The 11,766-nt window shown below is 40.3% G+C and overlaps 1 protein-coding gene across 2 annotated transcripts in view; it reads right to left on the bottom strand.

The window, feature by feature from the left end:
* Window positions 1-936: 936 nt before the first annotated feature.
* Window positions 937-11,766, bottom strand: part of LOC149162024 (PHD finger protein ALFIN-LIKE 4-like) — a 50,688-nt gene continuing 39,858 nt past the window's right edge. Inside the window, exons 1-2 of one of the 2 annotated variants that reach the window (XM_089435619.1) lie at window positions 1,838-2,319; window positions 937-1,586 (exon numbers count right to left, since the gene is read on the bottom strand). In XM_089435619.1, the coding sequence (XP_089291745.1) occupies window positions 1,338-1,586; window positions 1,838-1,954 (366 nt within the window). In that variant the 5' untranslated portion in view covers window positions 1,955-2,319 and the 3' untranslated portion in view covers window positions 937-1,337. Of the gene's footprint in view, window positions 1,587-1,837; window positions 2,320-11,766 lie in introns of those variants that run through there. The other variant, XR_016261529.1, reaches the window with a different exon arrangement.

Raw genomic sequence — 11,766 nt, 5'->3', positions numbered from 1 at the left:
GATCCATCATGTGGCTATAGCTTTCGAATCACTAGTGAAGGACATTTACAGGCACAAATGATATCAACTTCCCAACCAATATTACGTGGAGGATTATTTGCAAACTTGAAGTTATCTTTGTATGTTCCATCATAAAAACTTGCCACAGTAGCAACCAGTTCTGTGAACCCTTCTTTTTTTCTGGGCAACTTTACCTCTGACCCTTATGGAAAAGAGGTTAAATGACCATCTTCAAATGTTCCAAACTTCCAGTTCAAGACCATAATCAATTCAGCTGATGCAAAAACATACATTGCAAATCACCAAAAATCCTTGGACGATTAAAGAAGGTATAGAGCCGGGGGGGTAGAACAATGGACATCTTTAGTTATAACAGGTTAGGGTTTATTCATTAAACTCGGAAAATTCAGCTTCACAACCGTGATTTTATGATGTCTTCGAAATCACTAAAACAACATGGTACAATCTCCCAGGTGCAAAAGGCAAAGCCATCATTATGCTTCGACAACACAAGCAGTCAATGATCAATGTGAAGCTATTTTCTCATCCTGGGTATCGTTTCCTCTGGGGATGGTTTTTCCCTCCTATGGTTTGTTAGCCAGAGTAAAATCACATCCATGCATGCAAAAGTATATACATATAAATACATATCCAAGTCTCTGCTACTGTATAGAGGCAGAAAAAGAGATGCAACAGAAGGTAGATTGTTTAAATTACCAATGGAATAATTATAAACTAAACCAGCACAATACCAAATAGTGGATGTTATAATATCGTAAAACAATATTCAAAACAAATATCGCACAAGACTCAACTCTTTAAATAGAAAGTTTCCAATGGCTCAGGTATATAGAGATCTAAAACTTGGAATATTTAAGCCTTGAGTCTTACAAGAAAATCAAACAACCAACCAACCCAATATTCCCAGAGATAAGATAAGATAAAATAATTATATTTATGTCCAACTAATGACCACAAAGTAGGTCAAAGGGACTGTTGAGTACAATATGTCCATACAAAGTGGGAGAACAAACGGTCTCCCAAAAAAAGATACAATGCATGAAGTAAATCAACATCTGGCCCTAGCGGAGAAGATCAAGAGCTAATAGGTCTGAGGATCAGACCCATCTCTCCTAACATCCGAGGCTGAATGAAAAACACTGACCACCTCCAATAGGTCTCAGCCTGCGACAGCCTGGAGCTTAATTGGAAGCCTTCTGAGTGCAAGTAACAAACCAAAAGGGTTGCAGACACTTCTGCATCCGAAACCACTAGGTAGAAACATTAGAGATAGTCATCACCTGTTAATTTGAATTAAAGATCCCCTCGGCCATCCATTAAATTCGGGGCCTTTTGTTGCTGCAAGATGGACATTTATAATGCTTAATGTGTTCGGCTATCGCAGGAGTAATCTTAAGACACTTGACATGGAACCATTTCTCACACATATCACAACAGATCCAAAATTCATCAGAGGCATAATTCTCACCACAAGCTCCACAAAGTGTGTCTTCATCCAACGTATCATCCTCATCTTTAGGTGGTGGTAACTTTGATGGCTTTGCTTGAGATTTAGATGCTCGTGCCTGAACAAAAAAATGTTGTTTTTACTTGAATAAGCAACTCATGAAAAAGATTGAACATAAATTATAAATCACCAGCAAAAGAACAAGAAAGCATATAGTGCCATTCACATCTCAAGGATAACAAAATCTGAATTGAACAATTAATCTTCATTCTTGGCAGCCTGCTCACAAATTTACTGTTACGTGTTTTATTTATTTTTTGTTTAAAAAAGAGCAAAACAGGGCAACTCCATGATCAAAAAATTCCTCACCTTTATACCAGACTTGTTCTTGCTGCTACTGTTGTTGGTTACAGTAGTTTTTTCTTTTGATTGCTTTTTTGCAGCTCCAGTAACAACCTCAAAAATAGTTGGAAGTTCATTGATCATGATAAAAAGTCTTTTCTTGCCATTAACTAATTTTAGTCAGCTCAAAGCGAAAAAGAAATGGTAAGAAATAAAATGAAGAAAAGTTACTTCTTTACAGAACTCAACAGATAAAACAAATCTCTCAAGCTCAATTGATACAACAGACTATGATACGTAAAAACTACATCTAATATGACTAGTGCTTGAAATAAAATCTAAATAACATATGTTACAGTACCTATATCTACTGTTTCCAGCTTGGAAGAAACACCAATGCCATGCTTAACAGCGAAAAAAAAAGAGAGTTTAAATGCTCTGTTTTGTCATTGTGTGGTATGTTCACACTAGAAAGCAGTGCACAGGGTGTGTCCACATTAGTAAGTGGAAGAGTACTGGTGAGCTCTAGTATTGCAGCAATAATGCTTGAACTCCTATGGTTTCATTCTTTACCTTTATCAACCCGGTAGTTCTTGACAAACTTGGAAGCGACGGTGCTATATGCAAAAGTACTAGCTCTTACTGCAGGCTGTCACTTGATCAGCTGGTGCAAGTTTGCTAGGAGATTAAGCCAACTTCTATGGGTTCTCAGAAGAATCTTTTACTGTGATGGAAGAAAGCTAAATCTACAAGGGCTATTCTACTTGCAGAAAGAGAAGGAAAACTGAAATGAAACGCAAACCCTAGTTTACCCACTAACCCTACTTTTGCAAAAAGAGATGGAAATGATTAAAATGGGTTCCATTGACTACTAGAAATGTAAATTGCATTTATTCAGGCTACTTCTAAAGAGAAATGATAATAAATCATTTTTTTGTACTTTTGGGTATTTTTATGTGGAATTATTATGCTTTTGATTTGACTGGTTGTGACTGTGCAGAGGTTTGGTGGCAAAGGAAGATGGAGTTGGCTTTTGCAGAAGGTGAGGCAGGTGTGGAGAGGTCCTAAGAAGTCCCTAGTACCCTTCTGGAGACTTCCATCACGATCAAACTTCGAAAAATCGCTCGCAGGAAATTCTACAGGAGACTGCAGGAGATCTACTGGAGGTTATATAGGAGGATCTACAAGAGGAGGCCAAAAGTGGTTTTTGGAGGTTTGGACGTGGGAAAATAATGGGAAAATGGAAATGAAGGCTGGGTAAAGGTGTTGAGGAGTCTATAACTTGTCAAGGAAGATCAGGAATGAAGTAGATGGTTGGATTTGTTCAAAGGGAAAGAATGCAACTTTGTGAGAAAACACAGAAATTAGGGCAGATTGGCGAAATGTGGTGAATGAGTGGGGAAATCTTGGAGAAGTGAGTTGGTGTTGGCTGTTTGATGGAGGAATGGTGAGCTGAGATGTCGTGCAATAGATATGCACATTCACTTAGCAAAACTGACCATAGAAAAAACTAAAAATAGAGTTTTGTCTATCTTCACCTAATTTATGACCTAAAACCAGAGAAATGTTGAACAATATCTTATGAACAGAAAAGCATGCTAGAAAACCATGGTGAATGAACATGAAACGATCCAAGCATGTGAATCCAAACTAATATCAACTTCTCTAACTCGAAATATCACACTAGCGGTTGCATTGGAAGAGCAAAAACTGTGTTTCTGGTAGCAGGAGTAGTGCTTTGACCTCAAATCATAGTCCCAAAGAGGGAGAAAGGAGATCAAGACATGTTTTTTACCTTTTTAGACCTTTTTTTGTCACTGCAGCAAACTACTTAAGAAACTTGAAGCAAAAACAACTATTGTTACACAAAAATATCATCACCATGATTATTTGCAGTCAGTATGGGTGTATCATCACTTGTACTATCCTCCTAAGCAAGTCTCAGACCTCAACTCTTCAAATCAAGCTTTGGAAATGGGAGAAAGACATTAAAAATCAATGAAACTCTGGTTCCTCACTTTCTCTCACTGTCACCTGCAGTCCCGCACCTTCTGTGTACAAAAACTACGGACCTGCCCGCTCTGTCCCTAATGGTGTAGGTGCGGACCCCTGTGAAAGTCAAAAGGCGCAAGTTTTATCTTAAAAAACTCACTTTGGGTTAATTCTAGAGGTTTCTAGAAGGAATTTTGACATGGATTGTTCGCTCTGAGGTGGTTCATGCATCCCAAAAGAGAAGGAGCTAATCCCTTGATGAGAGGAGCTATCCCTTTGAAGGAGGGCTTTATCCCTTTGAAGGAGGATCTAGTAACCTCCCTCCATTGCACTATAAATACAGGCATTGGGCTGGTTGCTAGAGAGGTTAGAAGCTGAACATTTTTTGAGGGTAAATTCTGGTGAAATCAAGACTTCCTAGTTAAGCCTAAGAGGAGAGATCACATACCTTTTTGGTTTCATTGGGGAGTGAGTGAAACTTGTCAAAGTAGAGGATACTTCTTGCTGGACCCTGGGAGGAGCTTGTACAGCGTCAAGGCAAAGGTTGTAAAGTTCTTCTTATTTTGAATTAATACAATCAAACTCATTTTTCTCAACAAGTATCTTATGTTATTTGTTTCATGGACTCCTTGAATTTCATGTTAAATATGTTTTATGCAATTGGCTTTTCAGGTGCTATTTAATTTGTTTGCCTTGTTTGTGTTTCCGGATTAATGAAAAGGAGCTCATTTGGATCAAAGGAGCGAGGGCATCCACAAGCTTGCGTTGGACCTAAGGTAGGCCCTAAAAACACTTGTTTGCTATTGTTTATCAAAGCATATTTAGAGAAAGATGTTGTTTGGTTGGTTTGCTTGTCATTAGGTCTTCTTTAGATTCTAGGAAGGTCTATCTTGTCCACAAGATCGACTTATTCCATGTGACAAAATGGTGACTCCGCTGGGGACTTGATTGTTTTCCTTGTTTTTACTTTGACCTGAGAAACTGTATTTTTGTTTCTGTTTTTGGCTTGTTGTGTGTAAAATTGGGTAGAGTTTGTAGATCCAGGGTTATTTTTCATTTTTCATAGCTTTGGGAGAGGACTGCACCCTAGCCGTTTGACACAGTGCGTACTTACCCGCAGCTTGGCTTTTAGCATAGAGCGGGACCGCACCTGTGCCAACTGTGGGCCTGCGGACCCTGTCAAAATTTTGAAAACCCTAAGATTTCCTCTGTTAGTCAGCTTAGTTCTTGTTTAGAAATTGTTATCCACTACCCAGACCTGCATATAACTTGTCAGAATCTTTCCTTGGATTGATTTCGTTAGTGTTAGGGTTTTAGGTGAAATTCCTAGGAGTTTTGCTTGTTGGGTTTGTTTTTCGTTTTGGTTGTGTAGTGGCTCTGAGCTTAGAAGCTATAGGGACTTCAGATCACCTTAGTGTCTACCAGCCTTCTTATGAGTCTGACCATTTATGAAATCTCCCCTTGTTTGAGGAATCCACTTTGAGTTTTCTCTTTACAAATCTTCGAAAAGCTTGTGTTTGAAAGTTTGGATTTTCATTTTCAAAAAGAAAAAGAAATTGGTTGTTCTTGACTTATTTGTGATTCTGCATAAATTGGTCCTTAGCTTACATCTAGCTAAGTAAAACATCCTTAAAAAAGACTTTTAGTAGGCTTTGACTTCAAATAGGTTTTTATAATTTGTAGATCTCAAAGTTAGTCATTTTCATAGTTTTGAGTGTTTTACTTAAAAAATATAAAAATCTCTTTTGAAAAAAAGTTTGTGTTTTGTAGTGTTTGAGTGCTTTGAAACGAAAAAGGGAAATTTTTGTGAAATAACTAGTTGTCTCGTTTTGAGTGCTTTGGAAAGGAAAAAGCTCTTCTTTTAATTTGTTTGATTGAGAAAGATTTGTGTTTAAAAAGTATTTGCATTCTCAAACTCTTTCTTAGTTTAGAAGTTCATCGAAGAGAAAAAGATTGTCTAAATCATTTTAGGTGCATTTTTAGTGATTTTGAGTTGAGTCTTCATACCACGAGTTTCATCTCCGCACCTTTTGACTTAAACAAAAACCACTAAAATTAACGCTTAAAGTAAAATTCACCTAGTAACATTTTTATTTCCAGGGCTCCGATACACCAACTTAGCTTAGGCTAGTGTCTTGGAGTAGGAGAGTAATTAACTCTCCAAGACAGTAAAAACAAACAAGTAGTTGTATCTTGTGGTAGGGAAGAAATCCAATTGTTGCATTTATGCTCTGGGAAAGCTCCTCTTAAAGGAGAAGCACAAGATCGTGTCTGAACCAGTGTGGGAATCAATCCTTCCTCATTGGGAATGACGCCAGATATTCACGTATTAAAAACGGTAAACCTCGGATTAACCATTGTCGAGGAGCCTGGGGTCACTTGTTGGTAAACCTTGGATTATGTCAAGGAGCCTTCAAGGGGATTGATCTTGCTACTCTGCCCTTGCGTGCGTATCAGATCATAGACTATTCCCCCAGGTATATTTGTCTCAGTTGGTAACCTCAGTGGCCATATTCTTTAGGACTCTTCCTGAGGTGACAGTGGTGGGAAGATCCCTCTGTACCTGGAGCAGACGTCGGCTAGACTCACTTGGATTTTCTGGGGGGTTCTCTTCACTCGAGACGGTTAAGTGGAGGGACTTGTGCCAGTCTATTCATTAAGGAGGTTGCCGGGGTAACTGTTCCAACCGCCATTTCTATATTGAACTCTGCGACGTTGGATTTGATCACCAACTAGTGTTTTCAATACGGAAAGTTACCGTTTGTGTGTGTTTGATCTCTTAGATTCTTTAGGCGTGTGATTCAAATTTGTTTGGTTCTTTAGAGACTTTAGGTGCTTTTCATTGAGATTTTACTTTGTTTGAATGTGAAGTAGTTAAAAGTTTTCAATTGTCGCTGAATTACCAAGACAGTCCTGTAGACTTCGGGGCCAGTCTCCTGAGTTTGTAAACGTGGCTGAGTTACTGAGGAAGTCTTGTAGACTTCGGGGCCAACCTCTTGAGGAAGTACCGAGCCAGCTTGAAGGCTTGAAAGTCCTCGTAACTCCTAGAGACAGTAGAGTTGGGTCACCTGAGGAAGGAGAATCTTCTTTGATATCCTGATTTTCAACCGTTAGTAGCATAGTATAATCCACAATTAGCGTCTGTTTCTGAAATTGTTGGTAGCTTTTCATCTACTAGTGATATAGGTGAAGAACTCGAAATATCCGAGCCTGAAAGTGAATTTGCTTCTACTCTGACATCGGGGTTTGTTTCTCCAACTTCTAGTGGTCCTAGTTCACCTAGGGTAGAAAGACTAATCACCCAAGATCTTCCTTCTAGACTTATTGCTATTGAAGAACTTGCTCCGGAAGAAGAAGTAGGCATCCCTATCCCTGAAAATCAACCTGTTATTGAACTAAGGGAGCGTGAATCAATTTTTTACAGTCCACCTAGGAGTAGTTCTTGGTATATTTCTTTGACTAATTTTTTAAAAAACTCAGGGTTAAGTTTTTCGCCACCTCGTGCTCCTTATCACCCAACAACTAGAGGTTTTTATACTCCCATCAATATGGCAGGACAGTCATCCATGTTTACTCAATCGTCGGAATCTTTTTTGTACGGCAGTCCTTCTGTTCCCTCTGGGTATCAGTCACTTTCTGGTATTTTTTCGGGAGCATCTCCTCAACCCATTGAGCAACGGTTATTAACTGGAAACAATGGTACTAAGCCGTTGAGCGTAGAAGACATTCTTATGATGTCAGGTTGTATTACCAATCCTCAACCTCAAGGTGGCCAGTTACCGCCTTGGGGGCAGCCTCAATTAACGCCTGGGGGACAACCTCAAGGTACACTATTTTCATCTGGGGGGCAACCTCAAGGACAGTACGTACCTATGGGATAGTACGTTCGTCAAGGTCAACCCAAGACTCAATATGCACCCCAAGGTCAACCCCAGTATCAGTATGTGCCTCAAGGGTATCAACCCGAAGGTCAATACTCGAACCAAGGTTTCCAAACACCCCAAGGTCAAACGTATGTTCAAGGAATGGGAAATGTACCTTTCAATTATCAATCCTACGCTCAATCCGGTTATGGTCCTCAGTATTCTCAACTAGTTATGGGTCAGTACCCCGGAATGAATATAGTGTGGGATCCATCGCAAACCCAACAGGTGTTGCAGCCAAGTGTACAGTTGTCATCTGAAACTGGACAACCCCTAGTTTCTGGTTCACCCCAGCAACCAGTCCAGTCTAACATTCAAACTTCTGTACCTTCGGTAGTTTCTCAGCCTGGGCCTAGTACACCTCGTACTCCGCCTCAAACGACTGCTACAACTGCCTCAACATCTGTTCAATCTACCCCAAATACTTCTGGAGTATCGACAGCTCTAGTTTCTACTGTTCCTGTATCTACTCCTCAAACATCTTTACCACCGTCTGGATCTACGATTCAAACTTTGGTTCAGATGCATGTAGGACAACCTGGTTTAAGTACGGTTGTCACAAGTCAACCACAATTCACTTATCAACCGTACCAGCGATAGTACCAATTCGGTCCTGTTGTGCAGTAGCCAGTCTATCAGTATCAACCGTACCCTAGGTACACTTATCAACAACCTCAGTACGGTCTGGTTAATCCTAGTTTTCCGGGAGGATACAATATCCCAAACGCGATTCCTATTCCTAGTTATCCTGGATATCCTCCTCTTGGAGCTGGTCTCATGACCCAGAGTTTTAGGGATCCTAATCAGCAGTTACTGTTTATCGCAACTTTGGACTTACCTAACTTGTCGCGCCTAACAAACGATCCCATTAATTATCTTCCGTTTTAGCCGCCAATGCCGAATAAGTTGCCCAGTGACATTCCCAAGTTCGAAGGTAAATCAGGAGAGGACCCATCGAACCATGTCATGACTTACCACCTCTGGTGCACGTCTAACTCCATTTCAGATGATTCAATTAGTCTTAGACTTTTCCAGCGCACTCTAATTGGTCTCGCGGCCAAGTGGTACATTGAGCTACCGCGAGGCACTTTTTATAATTTTAGTCAGTTAGCTACCTCATTTTTAACTCATTTTCAGTTGCCAGTCCGATATGAAAATGGCACAGAATTGTTAACTTAGCTAAAACAATCGACATCCACTTGCATTTCAGATCATATTCATGAGTGGAGACGTCGACGACGTTTAATGAAGGTATTTATTCCGGATCAGATCTTGGCTAAGTGGTTTGTAAAATCTTTGTTGCCAAAGATCACTGAAGATGTTGCTAAAGCCGGAGTTGTTACTGAGGAGCAAGTAATTTCTCAAGCACAGTACCTTGACTTGGTCTATACTCAGTCAGGTACATTACAGGAAAAAAATCCCCGATCTTCCCAAGCAAAATCAAATCACTGCAGCTCCTTCGGGATCTCATGCCGCCGATGGTATGATTAGCACGGTTAACACTAAAAGTAAGAAGAAGTCTTCCAAGAATTCTTCCCCTATCATAACCTTGCCTGATTCCCCTGATGAGCCCCAATTTTGGTACAATTTGGGCTCATTTTGGCCTATTCTTCTTGCTCAAACCATTCATTTTTATTGCTTATGCATGCATTTCTTAGTTTATTCATGTTGTTTGTAGGAAAAAGGGTAGGCACTCTCTCTACGTGGCTGATGCATTTTGATTACAGGTTTTGGCATTAAAAAGGGAGCAAAAGACAACGAAAAAGGAGTTAAGGAGACAACGAGGTGGCACTGTGGGTTTTGGGAGAGGATGTCCACGGTTCTAGGGACATCCCTCGTGATTCCCATCAAGAACTCCGAACTCTAATCCATCTCCCCTCCGAGCTTAAAAAACGGCCAGATGTTCTACAGGAACAACAGTTATAAACTGCTCTACAGGAACCGCAATTATGACCATCCTACAGGATCAACAGTTAGACTCTAGTTGGACAACCGAGCTCCTAAAATGTAGGACACTTGTTGGATCATCGGTTTTGTATAAGTATGAAGGCTTTAGCCTTAGATAGGTTGTTGAAACTCTCGTACTGCTATTGTAATTTTGGAGCACAGTTCAGTTTTCGTTCCTTTTTGTAAGCCAATTTGGCATGATATCAGTTATGAATAAAGAAGGTAGTTTGTGATCTAGTTCTGAGTTTTTCTTAAGGAGACTATAGCTCTCAGGTTAGGGCCCAACCTGAGAGCCATAGATCCCCTCTGCTGTAGTGTTGTTTCCATTTCATTTCAGCATTGTGAGCTTTCCATTTACACATGCAATTCGAATTAGAGGTTGATGAGTTGGTCTTTTTCATGAGTTGGATAGGAGTTTGCTTATAGTGAATTTGTTTCCATTTGCTTAGTGTAGCAGAGGATAAATATAATCGATTGGAGCTCCAACAAAAAGGGTTGTTAAGGCTCACTGCCGTCTCATCTGGGATTGGAGTGAAGTCCATGATTAACCACCAAAAATATGCATTTCTTGATTCCATGATTGCTGCCAACAACAGACACGTTAAGTTAGATGCTTTTACATGATTCACACAGGCACCACACTTCCTTACCACAGCTTCATGCACGTTCTCTTTCGCATTTCGATTGCTGCTCATTGAATTTACAAGCACAAGTAGTTTAGGTTGATGCATTTTTGGTTAAGTAACATTCATAATCATTTTTTTCACTTACACTACTCTCTCTCTCTCGTTCCATCACTTTGTCCTCCATCTTGATCACGCATGCAGACATCTCTTTGACCCCTGCTCCGCTTTGTTACCTCACCAAGTCTTTCACTCCTCACGTGTCTCCATTCTCTAGCCTTTCGTTGACATAGCCCTTCACCTTCCATCCTCCTTCCTACACTCACTTCCCATCCTAATCTTTCACTCCTAGAGCCATCACCAGCCTCATCCCTACCTTCCACATCTCCCTCTACCATTTCATCATCCCTCCATCACTCCAAACACTCACGGTAAGTCATCCTATAGCCAGTTATAGACATCCTGTAGAAAACAGAGTATCCTGTAGGATTCTCCATAGCCATCCTGTAGGAGGCCACTCTCTCGGTTGCTGAGCATCTGAATGCGAGGAACCTCTGTGGATGGGTGCTAAGGATCCCTGGGGACCTCTCCTAGCCTCCCCAACCTATTCTACGCTTTCCTTCCTTCTCCATCCCATCTGCACAACCAAACCCTAGTTAGCTCAAGATCACCATCATCACACACACACTTAAAAGAAAATACAAAAACATAACTTTCATAATGCAAGTAATTTAGAATGATGCATTTTCATTTATCAGAGGTAGTGACAGCATTAGTAGAAGTTGCATTCACATTCCATGCATTGTAGAGGTCAGACTAGTTAAATTAGGGTTTCCTAGGTTTACATGCTTTGATTTGCTTTCAGTTCATTTTTGTCAAGTAGAATAGCTTTCCTCTGAGATTAGCTTTCGTCCATCAATTAGCAAGCTTCTTCTGAAAGCCCATAGAAGTTGGCTTGAGCCCTAGCGGACTTGTGCCAGCTGACCAAGTGACAGCTGTGACAAGAGCTAGTACTTGTGCATATAGCACCGTCGCTTCCAAGTTTGTACGAACTACCGGGTTGATAAAATGAGAGACAGGAAGCCCCAGGAGTTGTAGCATTATTGCTACAATACTGGAGCTCACCATCTTTTTGGCGCCGTTGCCGGGGAAGCGTTAGAGTATTAGTAATTGTTGCTTTTCTTCTACTTCCATACTCTTACTTCTGCTCAGTAGTTTACTTCATTTCCCTTTTTGCAAAGGTAGCTTAGCATTTCTTGCTTTCCTAGATTAGCATTTCCTGCTTTCCTAGATTAATATTTCCTGCTTTCCTAGATTAGCTTTCCAATTTTGCAATTTCATTTGAGCAGTATAGTTAGTTGTAGATCACCTTGTTTCAGTTTTGCAAGTACCAAAGAAAAAGCAAAAGCACTCAAAACAAAAGAAAAAAAGTCCTTTCCATTTCATGCCTCGTAGGAACCGTGATAGATCA

This window comes from Pinus tabuliformis, chromosome 5_2, assembly GCF_031772625.1.
Source record: "Pinus tabuliformis cultivar Carrire ecotype Pingquan chromosome 5_2, CPIR1, whole genome shotgun sequence".
In the NCBI taxonomy this organism is placed as follows: Eukaryota; Viridiplantae; Streptophyta; class Pinopsida; order Pinales; family Pinaceae; genus Pinus; species Pinus tabuliformis.
Note: the sequence above shows the minus strand (reverse complement) of the source record. Positions and strands in the feature narration are given on the sequence as shown.